Source organism: Astatotilapia calliptera, chromosome 3 (assembly GCF_964374335.1).
Source record: "Astatotilapia calliptera chromosome 3, fAstCal68.1, whole genome shotgun sequence".
NCBI lineage: Eukaryota > Metazoa > Chordata > Actinopteri > Cichliformes > Cichlidae > Astatotilapia > Astatotilapia calliptera.
In genome coordinates this window covers 1,639,635-1,664,355 of record NC_137424.1, presented here as the reverse complement: position 1 = coordinate 1,664,355, position 24,721 = coordinate 1,639,635, and the positions used below count along the sequence as shown (strand labels likewise).

At 42.6% G+C, this 24,721-nt stretch overlaps 1 protein-coding gene and 1 long non-coding RNA gene across 2 annotated transcripts in view; both read right to left on the bottom strand.

The window, feature by feature from the left end:
- LOC145423735 (NACHT, LRR and PYD domains-containing protein 12-like) overlaps nt 1-16,113 on the bottom strand; it is a 79,041-nt gene extending 62,928 nt beyond the window's left edge. Inside the window, exons 1-3 of the mRNA XM_080296492.1 lie at nt 14,005-16,113; nt 10,985-11,158; nt 7,045-7,221 (exon numbers count right to left, since the gene is read on the bottom strand). Of these exons, the coding sequence (XP_080152618.1) occupies nt 7,045-7,221; nt 10,985-11,158; nt 14,005-15,098 (1,445 nt within the window). The 5' untranslated portion in view covers nt 15,099-16,113. The remainder of the gene's footprint in view (nt 1-7,044; nt 7,222-10,984; nt 11,159-14,004) is intronic.
- A 1,125-nt stretch (nt 16,114-17,238) lies between these two features.
- On the bottom strand, nt 17,239-20,771 carry LOC145424049 (uncharacterized). The gene is made up of 2 exons (XR_013905002.1): nt 19,508-20,771; nt 17,239-17,839 (listed from the first exon to the last, which is right to left on the bottom strand). It is a non-coding gene; the product is annotated as an uncharacterized LOC145424049 (long non-coding RNA).
- Between the last annotated feature and the right edge of the window lie 3,950 nt (nt 20,772-24,721).

Sequence of the window (24,721 nt, the reverse complement as noted above, 5' to 3'; positions counted from 1 at the left end):
AAGTCCTGCACAGTAAATGAGCTGATGAGCGTTTGTGCTGCTGCCTGATAACAGAACAATAGTTCTGCTGCTTCCTGTTCTGGAAACACACATTTATAAATGTTCACTTGCTGTTGATCAAAGGTATGTTGGTGGCTCTGGACGCTGAGGGAACTTTGTAAAAAACTAGATCAAATGTTAACGTCCTGGCAGAGGCAAAGAACTTTGATTTGATCTTTGATTAGATTCATGTTTCAGCTCAGACTGACAGAAATATTTGAACTGCTGCTGTGTTAAAGGGAACACTGCTGTTAGAAAGCACCTGATCTGTTTCTGCACACTGAATGTTGCACTTCTCATACTGCAGTACTATTAAAATAAGTACACAATGCACTACTGATGAGCAAACCATGTGGCCAAACACTTTAAGAGACAGACTGGGATCATACCATTATGTGAAAGAGGACATGTCCCATAGACAGCAAGGGTAGTGGTAGAGACCAGTACACAGAGAAATGGGAGCTGTACTGAAATGCAAGCGTGTCAGGAAAGAGTGAAAAGGCAAAATGAGCAGCATCTGGCTGCATTTCAGTGATATTGGAGACCACAAAGCTGAGTGCAACATTTATACAGGAGATATACAGGAGATGCTGAGAGCAGAACTGATAAAATTAGGAGCTGGCTAAAGTCAGACCCATTTTTATTTCCACCCATTTTCCATTGTGGAGGACAAAAGGTTTCAAACTGGTCCAGGTCTTAAACCTCACGTGTTCTTCCTAATAGCAGTAAATGGATAAAAATAAGGCTTTTATGAAAACACTGAATAAAACTTGCTGCCTTTAAAGAGACTAAATGTACAGTTCAGTATTGAATACTACATAAAATAAACTATATATAAAGTGTGTCTGAATGGCAGAGATGCAGAAATATGTGCATGTAGCACAGAGCCACGGCTCAGTGTCTGAATGAGTCTCACAGACCTGAATGTGCTGTTGAAGCCATTTATAATTATAACGTAATTCTTTACTCGTTTGATCTGCTCCTTACCACAAGCCACCAGACGTAGAAGGTTTTGGACTTTTAACTATATTTTCTGAAGTTTTACAACTTTTCTTACTGTTAAAAACCTCGTTATGGCCATTCATGCTGTACAAAGTAATTAGACATGTGTGGTATCTACAGAAATGTCAGAATCTCAGCTAAAAGTTCACAAAACCATCTCAACAACCACCAAACAGCTGAAACAGCAGGTGAACAGATCACACAAAAAAGATGTAAACACAAATCCCCCTGATCATCTGTTTTTTAAACATGAAGTGTAGTTTTGGACGTTCATTTACTGCTGGTTCAGTGAATTTTGGTTGGACAGTGATGAAACCTGCAGCCTCAGAATCTGTGAGAAGTCTGCTTTCAGCTCGCAACAGCATTGTTGTGTTGTGTGGATTCACCTCTGCAAACTCATCACTGTTTCACCATCATGTTTCTACTTAGACAACAACAAAGGAAGCAGTTCCCAGGAACTACTTCCTGTCTTGTTAACATAAGAGTATGTTGCCCTTCAAAACACCTCCACTTCTCCTCTTATTAGAGGACTGCCTTATTATTAATCTGCTAAGTCTGTCAGTTGATGAAAGAAAAATGCTTGATCTCACCTGAGAGTTTCCAGTGTACAGCGTGGACTCTTCAGTCCTTCAGACAGAAGCTTCACGCCTGAATCCTTCAGGTTGATGTTACTCAGGTCCAGCTGTCTCAGATTAGAGGTCTGAGAGCTGAGACCTGAGGCCAGAGCTTCACAGCTTCTCTCTGACAGGTCACAGTGACTCAGTCTGAAAAATAACAGATAAACAATTACAAAAATAAAACACTTATGTTGAAGTGTAATGAGATACTATTATATTTAGCAATATTTCATCTTGTTTTGTCAGGAAACTGAGCACTGATGCAGAGCAACATGTGGAGAGAATCAGAGGAGAAGAAGTGAAGAGAGAACAGCAGTAAAACAACACTGAATTGTTCAGTGTGCTTTTGATATCAACAGAATGTGTCAAATTTCTTTATTTTGTATTTGTTTTAGTAGAATTGATGATTATCACTTAGATAACAACCACAGGCCAGGTCTAAATTGCACTTTGGTGACAGTTACACCCAGAAATATTTCAGAAACGTGGACAATTTGTGCTCCATTGTATTCAGTATTGAACAAACTGAGTACCGATGACCACTTAATATTTTTGATATTTTATTTGAGTTGTTCCACCTGATCTGTGTTAACTAGAATAAACATTTAAAAACTAAAGCTATGATCACATATGTACTTACAGAGCTTTGTTGGAGGCTTTGACCACTGGCAGCAGCCTCAGAAGAGCCTTTTTAAAGGCTCATGTTCTCACTTAGATCATTTATTTCTACTTACATTTCATTCTGGGAAAAATGGGGATTACTTTGGAAACAGGAAGTATTTTCCCCAATAAGCAGCCCTGGATTAGTAAATCACTCCAACATGTTCTCAGGCAGAAGAAGCTGTCTTGTTATGAGGGAGAGAAGAAAAGCAGCTAAAATCAGGTGTAAAAGTAAAACAGAGGATGAGCTGAATAAAGGACACTCAAGGCTGGCTTGGAAAGGAATGAAGTCCATGTTGGGGATGCAGAACAAGGAGCAAAGATGAATGTGATGCTGAATCAGCAGAAGACTTGGACTCATATAATTCCAGCTTTGATATCATTGATTTCAATGACGAGCTTTGTGATTGTAGCAAAGGGCTGGTAGCTCTGAGAGTCCCACTGATGAGGTGTTTGTGAAGATTCGCAGTCATCTAAAGATCTTAGAAAAAAAGGCATCTGGACTTCCTTAAGTTTTTTGAAGACGTTTCGCCTTTCACCTCTCATCCAAGAAGCTTCTTTATTTCTAGTGTCAAATGGTGGAGAGTCCCAGATTAGCCTGTGTACAAACAGACTTCAGCCATATGAGAGTGAATGTGAGTGAATGAGAGCACACACAGGACACTCTGATCTCTGAATGTGTGTGACGCAGTGAAAAAGAGGATTGTACTGGATATACTGTGACTGACAAACAGAGTTTAAAGAGAAAGGTGTTTGGATTAAAATGGATTATGCTAAAGTGAACGTGCTAATGAAATCTGAACTGACTGAAATGTGAAGTGAAGATAATTCAGATGTAAAAGAGAGAAACTGATAATAAGGTGGGGCTGGAGATCAGTGAAGGGCATGTAAACACCTGATTGGTTGAGTAGATATCAGATCGACAGTTTCACAGTTTTCCCTGTGGATTATAACTTTAAGAAGATGTGACATTCATCAAGGAATCCTGCTCTCCGGATTATTTCCATGAACACTGAGCTGGATCACATCTACAGTGCTGGAAGTGCCCGTCTCACCACCAACCTCTCTGTGCACATTCACTTTTCAACCCTTTGTGAGACACTAAAGGTGTAAATCTGAGTATTTATCTATGTTAGTGCGAACACCTCTAATAGGTTGGTTTAGTCTTTCCAAGTCATATCTTCCCTTAGATCTGCGGTCCAGGCTCCTAAAATCATCCTAGTTTTACAAGCACTACAATCTAGAGGAGAGCTGCACTAACAGGTGTGACTGATGAGATCTGACCTGCAAGGATACTCATGTTTATGTATATCAGGACAAGCAGGGAAGACCTGGACATCAACTCTGTCAGGCTGCCCGAGTCCTCTCACCCACATCAGCTCAGAACTCTGCATTATCTACTGAGTCAGACTCAGAGGATCATGGATCAGAAGTTCTACAAAGAGTAGAACCAGACTTCCTGTATAGAGGTGTGTGGGCCTACTGATCCACAGTGTCAGCACAACTTTCACATCATATTCATCTCAGCACAACTAAAACATGTGACTGACCTCAGAGTTTTAAATCGGCATCGTGGATTCTCCAGAAGAACACACAGCTGCTTCACTCCTGAATCCTGCAGGTTGTTGCAGTCTACACTCAGGTCCAGCACTCTGGGATACGAGGGGTTGGACTTCAGTGCTGCTGCCAGATAATCACAGCTGATCTCTGACAAACCACAGTCCTTCAATCTGAATAAAAAATGAAAGATGTAAGTTTATTAGACAAAGTGTGAGCTTGAAATCATTCAGTGTTTCATCATCTGTTCAGAGCTGAAGAAGGTTCAGAATGTAGAAGTTTAGAAAATGGAAACTCCAAACAGCTGAAGCCAACAGGAAGCAGCTTCAAACAAACACAACAAGAGAAAAAACTCTGAATGTTTCACATTAAAGTCGTACATTTCTCATAAAAACAGGAAAAAGACTTGAAAAAGTCGTGTTTTTCCTTCCAGGAACAACAAGGCTTCACTTTTAAAGGTGAAGTGTGACAGAAATGGACATATTTGAAGTCCAACACCTTTTTCCAGTCACATTATTAAAGCAGACAAACTACAAGCTCATTTTCATTCCAACAAGTCATCTTCTGACCTGGACTAACAACACTGGTCTCTATGTGCAGCTGGCTGTGAGACCAGTGCTCAGGGAGCGTCTACAAAGTGCAACACTGAAAGAACATCACACACTAATTTGCTTCCAGCACTTTCACACAAACATCTACTGTCATTATTGTCACCAAAATCTGTGGATCCTTTATTGCAAATTCAAATGGGATCAAATAGTCAGACAGAAGAGGATTATGAGGAAATATGATGAAATGTTGTGTATTAGCAGCAAGTTATTGAATCATTTTCCTCAGAAACCAAACAAAATGATTGACAAACATGTTTTTACAAACTCAGTGTTGGACTTGGATCAGCAGGATAAGCTGATGTTTAAAGGCATTTGAGTCTCGCTGTATGAGAGTCCAGTTATTACTCAATATTTATGGATGATGTTCTTTCAGTGTTGCACTTTGTAGATGCTCCCTGAGCCTCACAGCCAGCTGCACATGGACCAGCTGACATTACCCAGCATTAGAGGCGGGTGTAAAAAAATGGATTTTCCTATTTAAATGGTTTTAATTTGAATAAAGCGATGTTGATTCATTCAATCCTGAATCGATTTTTCATATAAATGTATTTTGCCAGAATCTCAGGTTAAAGCTCCCAAAAGTATTTCAACAACAAACAGATAAAACAGTAAATGAGAGCAGCTAAACACACAAAGATGGAAAGTTTGCTGACGACACCGTCGTGGTGGGCCTGATCTCTGATAACAACGAGACGGCCTACCTGAAGGAGATTAGGAATCTGGAGAACTGGTGCCAGAGGAACAACCTCCTTCTAAACGTCAGTAAGACAAAGGAGCTGATAGTGGACTTCAGCACTAAGCAGGAGAGGAACTACCAGACCCCTGTCATCAACGAGTGCCCAGTGGAGAGAGTGGACAGCTTCAAATACCTCGGAGTTCACATCACGCAGGACCTGTCATGGTCCTGTCACATCAACTCCGTGGTGAAAAAGGCCCGTCAGCGTCTCTACCACCTCAGACGCTTGAGAGACTTCCAACTGCCCTCCAAGGTGCTCAGGAACTTTTACTCCTGCACCATAGAGAGCATCCTGACGGGAAACATCTTAACCTGGTTCGGGAACAGCACCATGCAGGACAGACGAGCTCTACAGAGGGTTGTGCGGTCAGCTGAGCGCACCATCCGCTCCGAGCTCCCTGACCTGCACTCAATCTACAGCAGGCGGTGCTGGACCAAGGCCAGGAAGATGGTGAAGGACCTCAGCCATCCCAACAACAGACTGTTCTCTCTGCTGAGGTCAGGAAAGCGATTCCGCTCCCTGAAGACCAACACAGAGAGACTGAGGAGGAGCTTCTTCCCGCAGGCGATACGGTCTCTCAATCACACCACCACACAGTACTGACCCACACATATGGTTCTTACACACACACTGGACTTTCTGGACATTGTTTTCACTTCATCACTTAAATCACTGCTGCTGTTATTGTGTATATATTTATTTATACTTCTTGTGTATTTTGTTCATACATTCTTATATAGTTCTATATTGTGTATTTTGTTGTACAGTTATTTCATTTTTAACCTTAATTTATATTTTATTCCTTCCTAGTTAAATTTACCCTTTTTAATTTTTCATATTTATTTCCTATCTTATTCATAGCCTTTTCCTTTTTTGTTCTCTTTAGGTCACGAGCAGTTGTCCAAGCATTTCACTACATATCGTACTGTGTATGACTGTGTACGTAACAAATAAAAATTTGAATTGAATTTGAAACACAGAGCGTGGATCGTTCACTCGACGGCACGTACACGGACACGCCGTCGGGGCTGAAAGTGGACAGCTCACAGATCCTGAAGCTGCAGGTTTCATCTGTCTCCAACCAAAACTGACTGAACCAGCAGCAGAAGAAGATCCAAACTCTGCTTTACGTTTGATGAACATCGTCATGAATTCTCTCTGACTTTGACGTTTACTTCCTGCACAGCTCTCTCTCTCTCAGTGTACTTCAAGAACAGTTTACCTTCAAAAATCTGTTTCCTGCATTATTCACTGCTTATTACGCACCAGTCTGCTGTTGTGTCCACTGCTGTCGGCCTCCGAAAACAAAGCCTCATTTCTGCTGTTCAATACTGAAGAAATTTAAACCTTTTAAAATGATGACAGATTACAAACTCTCAGCTGTGTCTGTAATCAAACCTCTGTAACTTTGCTTCACTTCAGCAGCATCAGCTCATGTTCACATGTTGATTCATGGTTTGCTTCAGTTTTTGATTGACTGCAGAAGATTTTGAAGGTTATCTGCTATAAAAAGCCAGAAGAGGAAAATCTGCTTCATGTGTTTCTGTTTGATCCTCAGTGACTTTGACACGAAGGCCTCTGCTGTGATGATCACACCTCTGATCAAGTCTCACAGTGTCAGCTTTGTTTTTATACATATGGATATGTGCTGATAAATGATCAGAATTATAATATTTCCCACTGTCTGCTGTGTGCCGTGACCTTTGACCTGCTAAAGACAGTCAGCTGTGGATTATTCATTGTTGTGTCTGATACTTAGAACTGTGAGGAAGAAGCTACACATCCTATTCATCTCAGCACAACTAAAACATGCTGACTGACCTCAGAGTTTCAAGTCCACATCCTGGACTCTCCAGGAAACCACACAGATGCTTCACTCCTGGATCCTGCAGGTTGTTATTGTTACTCAGGTCCAGCTCTCTCAGATGGGAGGGGTTGGACTTCAGTGCTGCTGCCAGATAATCACAGCTGATCTCTGACAAATCACAGTCCTTCAATCTGAATAAAAAATGAAAGATGTAAGTTTATTAGACAAAGTATGAGCTTGAAATCATTCAGTGTTTCATCATCTGTTCAGAGCTGAAGAAGGTTCAGAATGTAGAAGTTTAGAAAATGGAAACTCCAAACAGCTGAAGCCAACAGGAAGCAGCTTCAAACAAACAAGAGAAAAAAATGAATTTTTCACATTGAAGTCGTACATTTATCATAAAGTTGTCAAGTTTTGCCGTGTGAAATAAAAAAAACTGAACAGGAATCCTCAGAGTTGAACCCTCTGCACAGAGGTTCAGGTTCCTCTTCAGGTCCCAAAGTGCAGAACAACAAGGTTTCAAACAGCTTCGTTCCAGCAGCATCAGCCACAGAAATGCAGAGATAATTCTTTGGATCTCTTGGTTGTGTTGTATGATGCTGTGTTTGCATATCTGGTGTCTGTGTTGCTTTGTGAGGACGGATCATTTACTGCAGCTCCAGATAAACAGAGCTGGACCTGAACCTGGTAGCTTCACTTAGAAGACACTTGTGACGGGAACGTCAGGTCAAAAAAGTGCCCCTCCGACAGCCAAACCCATCTGTTCTCTGATTGGATAGTTACATTTGTGATTGACATGACATTGACCAATCAGATGAAAGGAAGAAAAATAGGGTCAAAATTCGTACTTGTAATTGACATGACATTGACCAATCAGATGAAAGGAAGAAAAATAGGGTCAAAATTCGTACTTGTAACTTGCAGGTTTCCTTGCAGAAACCTTGCAGAGTTCTCCTTTTTAACCCTTTAGAGCCGATCGGAGCGGGAACGCTCTGTTATGCATAACTATTTTTAAATCCCGGTAGCACTGCAACCACGTAAGCTAGCGCAAAAAATTTTTTTGCATATGAAACCGGAGGAGTTGTACTTACATATTGTGCCATCAGCTTGTCCTAGGTCACGGTTTCCTTCCACATAAAGCTTTGCAAAAACTGCATAAAAAGCGCTTGCAGGAACAAAAACATAATATTCCAGAAACACGCTTTGCCGGTCCGATCAGCTGTTCAAAACACTTCCTACGTTGGAATAGACGTCAGCGCGAACTTTTGCATTTCCGCCATTACCTGGCCGAAACCGGAAGTGACGTCATTTTCGCGGAAATGTAGTCTTTTTTGCGATCAGGGCCTCAGGGCCTATACTGCTCTTTTTAAAAGTTATCTTTGACTTTATGACTTTCTGTGTCGTTTCTGGGATGCTTAGGACTCATATTGCACTGCTGGAAATAGTTTATTTTGATGCATATGCTGCTTTTTTGCAAATTTGCAGTATAATATTTATTTTCGTTTTTCCTGCAGTGTATAAAAATTGGTGTATTTCAAAAATAAAACTATGAAGACACTCAAAATAAATTTCCTGTGGTGGGAAACTATTTTGTGCAACTTTTTTGTATTTACAGTTTTGAGGGATAAGCCTCTTAAATTTCTCTAACTACAAATATATGTTAAAAAATCAAAAACGATTTTCAATTTTTTTGTAGTTTATTGCACTTTTTTGCAATTTATGTAATTACTATGCACTTAATGAATACATATTATTAAAATCTGGGCTATAATGGTTGTATTGATGTATAGCAACTTGAAATGCTCCCAAAAATGGCTCCACAGCATGTAAAAATATAATATAAGCTCTGGCGGACTTGGTTCTATGGTAGGTCTTAAAGGGTTAAAAAGAATCTGGATCACATCTACAGTGCTGGAAGTGCCCGTCTCACCACCAACCTCTCTGTGCACATTCACTTTTCAACCCTTTGTGAGACACTAAAGGTGTAAATCTGAGTATTTATCTATGTTAGTGCGAACACCTCTAATAGGTTGGTTTAGTCTTTCCAAGTCATATCTTCCCTTAGATCTGCGGTCCAGGCTCCTAAAATCATCCTAGTTTAACAAGCACTACAATCTAGAGGAGAGCTGCACTAACAGGTGTGACAGATGAGATCTGACCTGCAAGGATACTCATGTTTATGTATATCAGGACAAGCAGGGAAGACCTGGACATGAACTCTGTCAGGCTGCCTGAGTCCTCTCACCCACATCAGCTCATCAACTCTAAACAGGAATGAGCAGCTCATTTCAAAATAAAAGGTTGGAATTGTAAAGAAAACAAACAGAGCTCATAAACTGAAACTGATTTCATTTTTTCAGCTGGAACATTTTAGTTGTTCCTTTTTCAATACATACATACATACATAATTATATTTACAGTAAGTCTTATCATTCCCCTTTTCCCTGCCAGTCACCGCCAATGTTCCCTCTAAAGTTTCATGAGTCTCAGCGAACACAAACTCCCTGAGCGTCCCTTGGACCACTGTGAGCAACAGCAGACGTGTGCACTGTGGTCACGCCAGCATCTTATCCATCCAAGTTACATGGTTTATTAAAGTAATCAAATTACGGCATTTACATTTATGTTAGACTACTTTTAATTAACTGCTTTAGCCCACTTACAATGAAAATTAAAAACAACCTTGTTCATGACCTGTAGCATGTTAACACTATATGAAGTAAAAATAACTTGAACTCCAATTTTGAAAACACAACTTTATTTTTTCTATTCTTATAAAGCTCTGACTTGTATTATGAGTCTGTGGTCTGGGAGAGAGTCTGTAACTCTGTCTGCAAAATACAGGATATAATGACCAATGTTGGGCAATTAATTATATAGTTACTTCTTCAAAAAAGTAACTGAGTTTTGCAAACAACAAAGTTTGTTGCAATAAATACTGAATACTATCGTTGTTATAAAAAACGATAGTATTCAGGAAGAAAACCAAACATTGCAGATATTTTATCATAACTCTGGTTTTACGTGGCCGATCAACACAATTTAAAAACTTGTATAAAGTCCACACTTTGTCCGTCAACATGCAGCTACCAACCCAAATGGTGAGGTGGTGGTTAGTTCTTACTGTTGTTTATGATCCCCTACATTATCCTACATTCAAATATATTCTCCAGCTACAATAGTGTTTGTGTTCCTAAAAGGATTTCATGAATGTGTTATTGTTCATGTCACATCTGTATGAAACAAAGAGGAAGTGAGGTTTATCCTTCATGTTCCAGCATGTAAACCTGAGATCTGTGTGGAGCAGCTGACCTGTACGATGTGCTCAACACAAACATTATTTACCATCAGTTACTGTGTGACTGAACCACGTGGGTGTATGAAACATCGCTTTCAGTTTTAATAGCACATGGCAACATTCAGACGTGAATCTATACAGTAACACTTTGATTTGTTACAGTGAGGAGACTGTTGAAGGAACGATGAGGGGAAACTGTAACAGCAGCAACAGAAACCAGGAGACAAAGCTGAGGTCTGGGTTCCTCTATGCTACACACAGCCTCCTGCTCCTGGACTTTAGTAAACACATAAATATCTCCAAGTACACTTACTTTAGAAACTCTATTAAACTCATTACAAGTTTACTTCAGCTTTAAATTACTCACAACATCAGCACACATGAGTAAACAAAGTAACTCACAGCTACTGTTCAAGTTTAGTCATCTTTAATACAAATATACCTCATTATTATGAATCTCACAGCTACCTGCTCATTGAACTGAACTATAATTCTGTTTGACCATTAAAACAAAATATGTGACTGTAAAAAAATGTTCAGACAGTAATTAAGAATCTCCTAAGCAATCCAAAGACAAAGAAAAGTTCACCTGCCAATTCTATAAAGCTTGGTTGTTTATACAATAATATCATTTAATGATATGTTTGGATCCTGACCTGAGAGTTTCCAGTGTACAATGTGGACTCTGCAGTGCAGCAGACAGAAGCTTTACTCCTGAATCCCGCAGGTCATTGTTACTCAGGTCCAGCTCTTTCAGACTAGAGGACTGGGAGTTGAGAACTGAGGACAGAGCATCACAGCTTCTCTCTGAGAGGTTACAGCCACTCAGTCTGGAAGAAAACAAACAAACAATTAAATCAGTAAAATGAAACATTTTTAATGCCAGTATGCAATACAATTATTGGTTAACTAAATAGCTTCATTAAAACACAACTCTTCTTCTATAGCAGCACTTACTCCTTGCAAGCTCCACCTGCTCCACCATCTGAGTCAGAAGACATGAAAACAAACTGTAAATCTAGTAGAAACATGATTGGAAATCTTCTCAGATCCATTTGTACATTTAGAGCCTGATCCTGAAATATAGCAGCATGGACATTCACAGCAGCAAAGGGTTCTTGCTGATCTGAGCTGGCTTGGCCCTGGCTTACTGAAGATTAAAGAAAGCGGAATCAGCTGATCAAAACCCCACAAGGCTGCCCGCTGTGACTGAAACAATGAGACGGGTCGTGAGTTCTCAAAATGGGCTCATTGAACGCAGAACGGATAAGATCTTGAAGAAGCTCATGGTGGTCATGAGTTCTCAGACTTTGCTCTTTGAGCGCAAAACCAATAACCTCTCGGAGAAGCTCGTGGCTCTCCAACGGGAGATTGAGAGACGAGTGACGGACTGTTAGATCAGCTGTGAAATTGACATGCAGTTGTTCACACCAAAGAAAGCCACCATCAGCTCATGCGGGTAACATACCGGTGCCAGTTGTGGTCTCAAGGCTGGAGCTGAACATAACAAATCTCACCCTGATAACAGACGGTGTTTAGACTGTTCCTTCCCATCCTAAGCATGCTTATCCCCTCCCGGTGCAGACGGTGGGTCGAGGGGACCAGCGCAAATGCTGCAGGCCCGGGTGCGCTGTCTACACCGGCTGTCTCTCACCTTTTACCCATCCCTGTTGCTTGTCATGTGTTTCTATGGTGCATTAAGAGTTTTCATGTGTTCTGCGCTAAGGTCATTTTTTTTGTCTGTTCTCAAACTGATCTCCCTGTTGGAGCTCAGTCTGGGAGGAGTTCTTTTTTCTCCTCATCTTTCCTGATGTTGTGCATTTTCTGCTGTTCGGTTCCGGGTCGCTGCTCTAGCGGCTGACCGGCCAGCTACCTAGCCTGACCTGTCTCCCCAATGTGATGTTTGTGTATTGTATGTACGGTTGGAATGCTCAGTATCCTAATTGCCCCTTGAAAATAAATACAGTGTTCTGAATCTGAATCTGAAAAGATTACAGAAGACGACTCTGTTCAGTAAATATTACGCTCATGCTGTCAAGAAATACCAAAGGTAGGTAAAACTCTGGTTGTTGCAGCCATCCAGTATGACATGCTTTGTACTGTTCTGCTGAAGTTTGTGACACCTGGTTGATGAGTTGTGAAGGATGATGAAACAAACACTTCACTCAATGTTTGTCTTCTAAACTGGATGTAATTTGGGCAGCCGATAGTTTTTCTTAATCTATCCCAGCTGCAAATAGGAACACAACAAATAAATAACTTTACCCACTTGGATCCTTATCATTCAAGATTGTGAAAAGATTCTCTACTCAGAGAATACTGGAGATTTTAGATGAGAGAGATGGAAGATGATGAAGGGGAAGAGTTTTCACAACTTGAGGCCTTTTGTCTTCACTGTATAGGACAAAGAAGACAGGAAGGGAGGGAGAAGTGAGGAGAATAACACACAGGAAATGGTCATGGGCAGACTCAAACCAGGCCCTGGAGTCACGACTCTAACCTTCAGTGCATGGGTCACCTGCTCAGCCAGGTAAGCTACAGCAGTCAGCAGTGTGTGAGTTAATTTGGAGACAATGATGACTATAAGTCAAAAAAAAAAAATACTATCATCAACCAACAAGGGGAAAACAGTGAGCTTGAATGACCAAGCTTTGACCAAGGGTGGCTCACTCCTCGGTCTTCTTGCCCAAGTAGTGAACCACCCTGCATGGCCATCAATGTGGTGCAACCAAGGCCATCATACAGTACAGGCCATCCAAGCTGATTTTAACTTTTCCTCCCAGATACCACCTTAGAAATCATCTAGATTAGGATATGTTGGCTGTTCTAGATCCAATCACAACAAACAGAGAGCTGTTGTGTGTCCAAGGTGAACAGGAAGAATATATACATGCATAAAGTCAATAAAGTCAGAAGGTTTGCTTTAGACTGTGCTGCAGTTTATCATCAAAGACAAACAGGCACCATGCTGCCAACAAATGGCATCAAGTCTGACTTGAGGTTTTTTTGTTCTTTTTTTTAAATCAAGATTAAATTTTATAGCAACCACAGCAGAGATGACCAGGGAAGGTGTGCTTGAGGGGATATAGCTACAACAGCTGGTTTCAGACTGAAGATGAACTGAGGTGCTGCACCCAAGTCTGCAGGTTCAGGGAGGGACAAACATCTGCTGCAACCAGATTGGAGTGAGAGGAGAGAGCAGGCCAACAACAACAAAGAAACAACAAACACACTGTGGAAGACCGAAGCAGAGTTTAGTTTAAAGTGGAACTAAGGATGTTTCTCTGGCTGCCAGGATTCACTGAGTAATTCAAATGCTTTCTTTAATGCAGGACCCACCATGCATGTAAAAGCAAGTGTTTCACCAACATTTGTGACTAAAATAGACCTGCAGTAGAAATGTATCTAGGAGCATGCATGTGAATATAAAGTATCACAACATCAGGCACATGCAGCCTAAGTTTTTAAACAAAGACTGATAACATAACAGCAGCAGTGATGATCAGAGTTTATGGTAAATCCAGCGTCTCGAGTTCTGGAGGCATTAAAGAGGTCACAGTTGTATTGGAGAAATCCCAAAACTTTACAAATTCATACAAAGACAGAAAACCTGGTGAAATAAATTACTGACACAGTTGGATGTTAAAAGTAAAGACATGAGTACAAATGTACTCACAGAGCTTTGTTGGAGGCTTTGACCACTGGCAGCAGCCTCAGAAGAGCCTCCTCTGAAGCAGAGTATTTCTTCAGGTCAAACACATCCAGATCTTCTTCTGATGACAGTAAGATGAAGACCAGAGCTGACCACTGAGCAGGAGACAGTTTATCTGTGGAGAGACTTCCTGATCTCAGGGACTGTTGGATCTCCTCCACTAGAGAACAATCATTCAGTTCATTCAGACAGTGGAACAGATTGATGCTTTTCTCTGCAGACAGATTCTCACTGAGCTTCTTCTTGATATACTGGACTGTTTCCTGATTGGTCTGTGAGCCACTTCCTGTCTGTGTCAGCAGACCTCGTAGGAGAGTCTGATTGGCCTGCAGTGAAAGACCCAGGAGGAAGCGGAGGAACAAGTCCAGGTGTCCATTTGGACTCTGTAAGGCCTTGTTCACAGCACTCTGGTGGAGAGATTGAAGTTTTAGTTTGTTAAATAGTTTAGACCATGTAGAGGTTGTTTGTTGTTGTTCCAGCAGATTGAGTCCAGAGTTGATGAAGGTCAGATGGACATGAAGAGCAGCCAGAAACTCCTGAACACTCAGATGGATGAAGCAGAACACCTTGTCCTGGTACAGTCCTCTCTCCTCTTTAAAGATCTGTGTGAACACTCCTGAGTACACTGAGGCTGCTCTGATATCGATGCCACACTCTGTCAGGTCTGATTCATAGAAGATCAGGTTTCCTTTCTGCAGCTGATCAAAAGCCAGTTTTCCCAGAGACTCCATCATCTTCCTGTTCTTTTTATTCCAGTGTGGATCTGTCTCAGCTCCTCCATCATACTTGACCTTCTTCACTTTGGCCTGAACCACCAGGAAGTGGATGTACATCTCAGTCAGGGTGTTGGGCAGCTGTCCTCCCTCTCTGGTTTCCAGCACATCCTCCAGAACTGTAGCAGTGATCCAGCAGAAGACTGGGATGTGACACATGATGTGGAGGCTTCGAGATGTCTTGATGTGGGAGATGATCCTGCTGGCCTGCTCCTCATCTCTGAATCTCTTCCTGAAGTACTCTTCCTTCTGTGGGTCAGTGAACCCTCTGACCTCTGTCACCATGCCGACACAGTTAGGAGGGATCTGATTGGCTGCTGCAGGTCGTGTGGTTATCCAGAGGCGAGCAGAGGGAAGCAGTTTCCCCCTGATGAGGTTTATCAGCAGCACATCCACTGAGGTGGACTTTCTAGGGTCAGTTAGGATTGTAGTTTTGTGGAAGTCCAGAGGAAGTCGACACTCATCCAGACCATCAAAGATGAACACAACCTGGAAGTCTTCAAAGCTGCAGATTCCTGCTTCTTTGGTTTCAGTAAAGAAGTGATGAACAAGTCCCACCAAGCTGAACTTTTCCTCTTTCAGCACATTCAGCTCTCTGAAAGTGAATGGAAATATGAACTGGATGTCCTGGTTGGCTTTGTCTTCAGCCCAGTCCAGGCTGTGTTTCTGTGTTAAGACTGTTTTCCCAATGCCAGCCACTCCCTTTGTCAGCACTGTTCTGATTGGTTCATCTCTTCCAGGTGAGGCTTTAAAGATGTCTTCTTGTCTGATGGTTGTTTCTGGTCTGTCTGGTTTCCTGGATGCTGTTTCAATCTGTCTGACCTCATGTTCATCATTGACCTCTGCAGTCCCTCCCTCTGTGATGTAGAGCTCTGTGTAGATCTGATTCAGGAGGGTTGGGTTTCCTGCTTTAGCGATGCCCTCAAACACACACTGGAACTTCTTCTTCAGGGTGGATTTAAGGTTACGGTGACAAACTGCAGCTTGAAGCTCTGAATGAGAAGAAAAATAAACACTCAATTCCAAAAAGAACTAATCTTTAAAACATGTTGCTCCATCTTCCATCTCTGGAAAATGTTCATTTATCCAGCAGCTTAAATCTTTAGATAAATCCTCTTACTGCTCTGCAGACGGTCAGCCAGCTCCTCCTGCTTCATTCTCCTCAGGAAGTCCACTGTGATCTTCACAAACGCCTCTCTGCTGCTGCTCCTCTGACTCTCTAAGCATTCTGGGTAATCTGGACTCAGAACCTTCTGGATCTTCTTCAGCTCGTTCTTCACAAAAGTGATGATGTTGTCCTCCAGCAGCTGGAACAGAATATTTATGAATGAGCCAATCAGACTGAAATCATGGAGCCAAACATCAGATCCATGTTGGACACACTGACGATCCACTGGTCTACAAAGAGCAGCATGGAGATGACTGTGAACAGAACAGATGTAACAGTAGTTGTTGTACATGTACAGACCATAAATATGGAGTCCAGCTGTGTTTGATGCTGCTGGGCAGACTGACCACTGGGAACCTCTGAGCTCTGCTGCTCCACTCTGTGGAGGAACCATGAAGGATTAGATCAACACAGGATGAAGATCCAGGAGTTTCTGCTCAAATAACTTCATCTGAATCAAGTCTGTCAAGTTTTAAACTCTCAGATTGTGAACATATCAGTAATTTTCAGTCTGTTTTCATGGACGTCCTTTCAGTGGTGATGTCAGGGATGATTTTGAAGAAGCTCATCAAACTGAACCATCAGCAGATCACTGCTCCAAAACCAGAACATGATCCGAGTCTCCCTCCACCACCAGAACACCAGCTTTACTAACGTGGTAGATCAGTGTAGTACAGATCAATAACTGATGAGTCATTTGATCAAAATCACTGAGTGCTTCACGTCTGACCCTCTGATGCTTCTGTAGACATTTTGCATATTTAATGAATGTCTGACAGTTTTACATTCATTCTATGAACACAGTGGAAATGTTGTGTTATAGTCTCCATGTTGTTTCCAGCATCATAAATTCTTAAGTTCAGAAAATTAGATTCTTTCTTCACAGCTGAAAAACAACAACATTTATTCTCTATTGAAATCTGCATCGTCCACTCCAAAGGTCACAATCTGAAGGTAACATCTGGTTTTGTTCCCTGTGGTTAACTCTGAGCATCAGTATGGTGGGATTTATCCACTACATCCACACCACTGTGGTTCAGTGTTGTCCTGATGGAGTAACAGCAGCCAGTATGATCCAGGCTTTAGCTGCTGGGTCTCTGTGTGACCTCTCAGACTGTTTAACAGATCAGACACAAAGAGAATCAGAGCAGCTCTGTTCTTTAAAGACAAACATGAACCCACTCAGGTCACACTTTCCCCACAGATATGAGCATCACTGTCCTCAAACAGCAAATGACCAAGTCGAACATTTGGATCTTTTCTCTTTCATTGTTTTCTTTTTAATGAATCTTTGTAACAATCTGAGGATGTTTCAGGTCATATTTATCCAGGAAACACAAACATGTAAAGGAGTCATCACAGCTCTCTGACCTCGTTGCTCCAGGTTCACCACTGAAGTCTGGAGGTCGACCTTTGGACCGGTCACTCCTCACAGACGGACAGCTGGACCCTGCAGACTGTGACCTCTGACCTCTGCAGACACAAACATGATTGAAGCAGCTGTGATCACACAGACTGCAGATAATGCAGCTGTTTCCTGTCAGTAACATCCTCTTAGATTAGAGTTCAGCTTTTTACAGGAAAACTGGACAAAACTGATTTTTGTTACAAACTCATTTTCATTTCCTCTCAGCTCACAAACACAGTCAGACAATCAACCAGAGTCAACACTGATTATAATGTCAGTGCAGAATTATTTCTGTTACTCAGTGAGTTCAGCTCTCTGACCTCGTTGCTCCAGGTTCACCACTGAAGTTTGGATTATGACCTTTGGACCGGTCACTCCTCACAGACGGACAGCTGGACCCTGCAGACTCTGCTCTGTCCTCCTCTTCCTCCATCATCATCTTCAGTCAGTCTGAGAGGTAAACCACAAACACTCAGTGAGTTCACATTAACAGGAGGAACTGAGTTACAGTCGCTGACCTCTGACCTGTCATGTGACCATGAAACCAGGTCAATATGTCTGTAGGTTCAGTCATCCAGGTCATGTGATCTAAGGAGCTTGGAGAGAAAAGAGACGTCTTTAAGTTTCTGGAAGACGTTTCATCTGAGAAGCTTCTTCAGCTGTAAAACCAAACGGTGGAGAGTCCCAGATATTTAAACCTGAGAGGGAAAGAAAGCATGTCGCTGACCCACCACTGATGTTATTTCAAGGAGGAAACTGAGAGCCTTTGCACCAGGAGCACAAACATCAGCTCCAGCAATGATCCACTGATGTGTTTTTATTCCATGTATGAATGTTGTTATTGACAGAGATGACGTTTGTGTGTCAGTGATGCAGTGACTGTTGTTGTTACCTGTACAGGCTGGTTAGACTCTATGAAACAGATCATACAGATCTCTGCATGTTAGAAGAGACTATTAAAGGTCATGAATGAGACAAAGGCAGGGAGGCGTCCTTTACAGCTAAACAGCAGAGTGAGAGAACAGCCAGCACCTCTACATTTATCACATTATACAGCACATGTATGATACTGACAGGGATGAGAAGAATTTAGTGATTCTGATCCCATCATTGATATTACTTATTGATTCTCAGTAGCTCTGCTCTGACAGTCACCACCATCACTGAGCAGCATATCAAAGACATTTGTGCACATTAACTGCATGTTGTGGCTCAAATGTTTGTGCATGTTGGAGGCATTTCCTCTTTGTTGTGATCAGTGTTGGTCATTACTCAAAACAGTCATTATTACACATATTACACAGAACACTTTGATTAAAAGTAATGGAGTACGTTACTTCATTACTCCTCATAACATTACTTTGATGTTAAAATGAACAAATGAGCATGTAACAACATAAAGCTGAGGTACAGCCCCACACACCAACACAGATCCTGATGAGGTCACGTGATGTTTCTCTGAGTGTTTATGAACACAAATCAAAGATGAAACAGCACAAAGACACTTCAAAGTGATTCTACTGTAGAAACATGAACAGGTAGAAACCTGCAGCCTGACTGCTCATCACTTTGTTACCTGTTCAAGTTCAGCAGCAGCAGCTCACTTTATCACGGTGCTGGTCTGGGGTCAGTGTTTACTCAGCTTTAACTCACTCTGGGTTCTAGGTTAGCTTAGCTTTAGCTTAGTGTTAGCAGCTGTGTGCTAGCTTAGCGTCAGAGCTCTGCAGGTGTCTCGTGTGTAAATATTAATCACAGTGACAGTAAAGGAGGTAAAGGGCTGTGACGTCATCACGTACGCTGCGTCCTCTGTGGGCTCTGAGTGAACTCAAAGTACAAACTACAAGTACACAAACACGAACGTAGCTCAGAGTGGCGGACACACTCGGCCTCGTTGGTCCAGCTGTGAGTCCGTTACCGTGAACTATGGAGCGGCAGATTTGTGCTGAACTAAGCTGCACACAGCTGATGTTAGCCAGGAAACATTACACACTGACTTTAATGGAGAGACCGGAAATACAAACACACACAGTTTGTTGTGTGAAGAAATCAAACACGAGCTGAACAAACAGTAAAGTTCCTAAAGACAAACTGTTAAAGGAGGAAACAAAGCAAACTTACAGTTTCTTCACACACCAACAACAAGCTCCACTGCACGAAGTTCAGGAAGTGAAAGTAAACTTTGAGCAGGAAGGAAACACCCAAAGAGACGTTTGAGGACAATAAGGAGCATTGGGACACTGTGCTGCGTTCAGTTGCACCTGGGAAACTCCAAACCTCTGGCAGGCTGTGATTTATTTCTGCTGGTTTTCCTGTTTGAAGCACAAACATCCGTCATCACTTTGTTGTTGTTCTTCCTGCAGCGTTTAAATGTTTCAGCACTGAACTGATGTTTCTTCAAAGCTCATTTCAACCTGTTGAAGTCATGAATGAAAGTGCAGACTGAGAGTGGATCACATGATGTTTGAGGTGTGTCATGTGACATGTTCAGTATTGTCACACATGTCTAGATTGTCCCTGATATCATAACTGCTCAAACACTGATGATTATATTTGAAGAATTATTCCTGATGGCAGCAAAGTTTGAATGGAGCTCTCTGTCTGTGCTGATTTGTCGCCCTCTGGAGGTCAAAGCACAAACTGCATGATGTCACTGTAACCACCACAGAGACAGGAAGTGTTTTTATGACTGAAACACTGAAATGATGCTAACGGCTGTCGTTAGGCTCACTGACAGCAGTGCTGATGTGTTCATGTCAAACACTGGCTCAGGTCAGACTCCTTCATCCTTCTCCAGCGTGAGGCCGCCCTCAGACCCACAGGAGCTCTGACCTTTGACCTCCTGACCCTAACCATTTTAGTCTTGTTGCATCTGCAAATCCATCCAAACTGTAGCCGAGCAAAAGAAGCTGGAAGCTGTTCTATGAATGATGTTGTTGAAGGAGCTTGGAAAGAAAAGCGTCTGGACTTCTTTAAGTTGCTTGAAGAGGGACATGGACGTCTTAACGCCCACTCACATCCTGGGACATTTGATCACAGGAAATCACATGATAGCGTGGGGCTAGATCTCACAATGGGTTCACCCAAAACCTTGGCTGATTGTGACCCACACCCGTTTTCACGGAGGAGGAGTTTCACATCCTGAACATGTGACAGCCTGGTTTAAAGGGACCAAAAGTAACTGGACACCTGATTCAGTTCAGGTTTATTCATCCACTCCAAACCACAGCAGCAGTCACCTCCAGGGAACCAGCTGATCCATGTAACTGGGGACAGACCACAGCCCAGAGCACTGGTTCATGATGTGTTTGTGGACTGTAGGTTGTTTGGATAGAGATGAGATGTACTCAGCAGTCTGTCTCTAATGTTTAATGAAATGTTCTGAAGATGATAATAACTTGTGATTTTCTTTTGAATGAATCTTTAATCGTGTTGTAGGGCCTCTGACTCTCATGAAGATTTTCACATCAATGTGCTTTTCACAAAGATATTAACAATGAAAATGACGTGCAGCCCTGAACTACTCATGCGTTAACTCAGCGGTTCCCAACCCCCGGGTCACGGACCGGTCCGTGAGTCATTTGGTACCGGGCCGTGAGAGTCGAGGCTCGGTGTGAAATTGATGGTTGATAGGTTTGTAGCATAAACCTGTTCGCTGGATCGTTCAATCCAGCTACACAGCAAAGCAAGACACGAGTAGTTCTTTATGTTTCTCGTGCACGGGAGAGACCTGGACCAATGCCGTTCCTTCGCTTGACCACAGTCGCTCTCGTCCGTTCCCTCGTAACACTGCTCTTTATTGAGGTTACATGAATATACATAGGTTCATTAACATACACGTGAACAAAGGTACCAGTCTGTATGTTATGTGGGTGTGTGTGTGTGTGTGTGTGTGTGTGTGTGTGTGTGTGTGTGTGTGTGTGGAGTCAGAGTGTGACCCCATAAACGACTTCCCTAAACCTGCTGGTCTGGAAGTCCAGCAGTTCATCTAAACAAAAGGCACTTAGACTAAAACAGACATCCTACCACAAAACAATAAGAAGGTAGCACCTCTCCCATGATCCCAGGACGTGGGTGTGAATGCCAGAACACTCTGGAGTCACACAAAGTCTTTAAAGACTACTATCATTACACAATTGGTTCTACACCTCTAAGCATATATGGTTAGATATTCCCCAATAACAATGACAATGATAAAATATAAATCCAACAATGGTTTTCAGGGTTTTTATCGTTAACTTCGTTTCCCTGGGTCTTTTCCCGTGTTGTAGTCGTGTGTCTTATTTTGAAAGAAATGTTTACGCGTTACCATAGCGACCAGAGAGCATTAAGGCTGCAGACAGGTGCATCCAACAACATTTTATTTTCCCTTATTTGATTTATGGACCTAACTGTATGAACTGGACTTTGGCTTTAATGCTGCTCCTCTTCATCATTGCTGTGTTGCATTTCCATCATTCTGCTGCTGGATTCACTGCAGGCTTTAACAAACACTCCTTTGGGTCCAGGCCCAGCCACGTGTTTGTAAGCTGCTGTGCTCCTCACAAATAAAGCCTGAAGCAGCTCAGACTGTTAGAAGCAGCACTGAGCCCTGTTACAGTTATAGTGTTAGAGCAACGGCTGCAGCCTACAGCATTTAAACTAGCTGACAGTAAACACATCACTCAGGGTTCAACACTCAGGAAAGTGTGTGACCTTCCACACTGACAGAAGATGCTAAACATGACTTTAAACTGTTGTTTGTTAAAGCCACACAGATCTGAGAGCAGGGCTCAGTGGGTACATGAGCCTTTATACATGAAGGCTTTCTGTTTCCAGGAGAGGAAACATGTGATCCAGCTGTGTTTGGTCACATGGATCTGCTCTGCATGGATCACCTGACTAAACATGTTGTTATTATTGTTCTTACAGTCTTAAATCGGTACATCAGGTGGGTCACATGACACCCGGGGGTGACAGCAGCATCTTTCCTCTTTAGAAAGCTGCTCTCTGTCCCAGGAGCTGTTGTCACAGTAACAGCAGGAACAGGAAGTCACACGCTCTCTGCTCTGTGATTGGCTGCTTCTTATCTCAGCTTCCTGCAGAGGGTGGAGGTCTGCTGATGACGCACAACAACAGAAGTGTGACTTTCACTTCCTGTTTATTGCTGTTGTTCTTAAAGCTCTCAGGCGATGCTGCAGCGCCCCCTGCTGACACAAACTCCTCCCTCTGTCTCAGAGGTCACAGGTCAGCCTGCTGCAGAGGGTCTGCCTGTTCATGGTATTCCTGAGACAGAGCCGAGGCTCAGCGTCAACGCTGGTTTCTGATTGGGTCAGCATGTGCAGGCTGCCATGGTGTTGGTGTCACCACTACAGACAGCTCAGGTTCAACTGGTTCTTCTTTGATTTGCTTCTATAGCACAAAGGTTGACACCAGTCTGGTCCAGTTAGCATCTGAATCCATAAACGTGTGAGCTCGTCCCACCAGAGGACGTCAGCATCATGGGGATAATGTCTACAGCAGGAAAACACAGGGACAGTTGGGTTTGCTGCACATCTGGAACACACAGTTAGCTCAGATATGTTCATGTCGCTAACACCAATACAGTGACTGAGTGCTCTATAGCAGCTAATGCTAACAACTGTAACACTGCTGTTTGTCATGGTTTTCAGACCAAATGATAACAAACGTTGGGAAAAGTGAAATATTGGAACATGAAATCATAAATTATTACATTTAAACAACAATAATACAGCTAAATTTCCCCTGTTGGCTCATAAGCTGCTCACCTGGATGCTACATCAGTGCAGTCCTCTCTGAACATTAGATAATCAACACACACACACTTATTGTTGAGAGGCTGACTTCACTAAACTCACAGAAACTCTTAAGAAGCTCCTCAAATGATGACTTTGGAGTTTTGTGTTACTGTCAGTGTATAAAAGCTAGAAAAGGAAGAAAAGCAGGAGAAATGATCAAAGTGCTGCTGTGTGCAGGAAGAACTACAACATGTTAGTGAGAAACACAAACAGGGTGTGAAACACACTCCAGAGGAAACGCTGTGTGCAGGCTGTCTGTGACTTCCTGTGTCTCTGCCACAGACTGGGACAGACACCAGTGAAACCAGTCACTGTGGTCATGTGCTTGTAGCCAGCAGCCTGTGATGTGAGGCTGCTTGAGTCAGTCGTCTGCTTCCACCATGTAAACCTTGGTGTCTCCTACATGCACAGATGTTTCCTGCAGACTGTGCTCCTCCAGCTGTCACACAGATGTTGAATCAGCAACATCTGTGTCACGTCCTCCCTGGTCCCACAGATAACAGGCTGCATACAAGAGGCTCACCTCTGCTACCTGCTGCTCCACTCCCCATCGCTGTTTTGGCCACGCCTCCCGTTGGTCAGCAGGTAAAGGTGAAGCCTGGGACATGGAAGCCTTTACAGCAGAGCTTCATGGGCCTGTCCAGCAGCAGGCTGAGGAGAGAAAGGTGACAGAGTTCGCTGTTACAAACAGTTTCTCAGCTTTGATCTAAAAGAGCTTCTTTCCTGTTAAAGCAGCTGAGAGTGAGCACATGTTCTCCCCCTGAGGTTCTCATGACAGAGGAAGAACTCACAGCTGAGGAGGACCAGGATCTCCATCCACTCACAGTCCCTGCAAACAAAACCACCATTTGAACTTTAACATTTGTTGTCAGTTCTTGTGTCACTCAGCACATCTCAGCTGTTCCTCTGAGTTTCTTCTGAAAGTCTTCCTGTGATTGGCTGTTCACAGACACATGACTACATGAATCAGCTCCACATGTTCTCAGCAGCAACATCTGGGCAGCTGTGACAGGTTAAAGACAACATGTTTCTAAGTGCAATTAGAAGAAGAAGCCAGTAAAGACGCGTCTGTGATGCAAAGCAACAGAAGAGCAACGTGAGCCACAGTAAGTGATGGAGGATGAACTGGTCCTGTCTCTGTTGGTGGGCTCGTATACTGGCAGGAAGGAAGCTTCTCTGGGATTTCTCCCTCAGCACCAGTGAAGCCTCTGTTTCTGTCACTATTGTCTCTTTGAACTGTGATTATTTTGTGCTTTCACAGCATTTTCCTGTTTCATGGTGTTTTAGAAGCAGCAGTGTGTGTGATCTCTCAGGCCCACCGTCCATCCTGTATACTTGTTGTTTGTAGTGTCACCAGTGCAGTGATGACCACAGGGTGGCGCTGTGCTGCATCACAGGCAGCCTGAGCTGGGCCTGTTCCATATAACATATATATCAGATGATGATATGAAAGAGTTTGTTTCATGGTGTAAAATATGTTACATGGTTGTGATGCTCACTGTAGTGTCTGTATTAAAGTTCTCTCTTTCTCTTATAT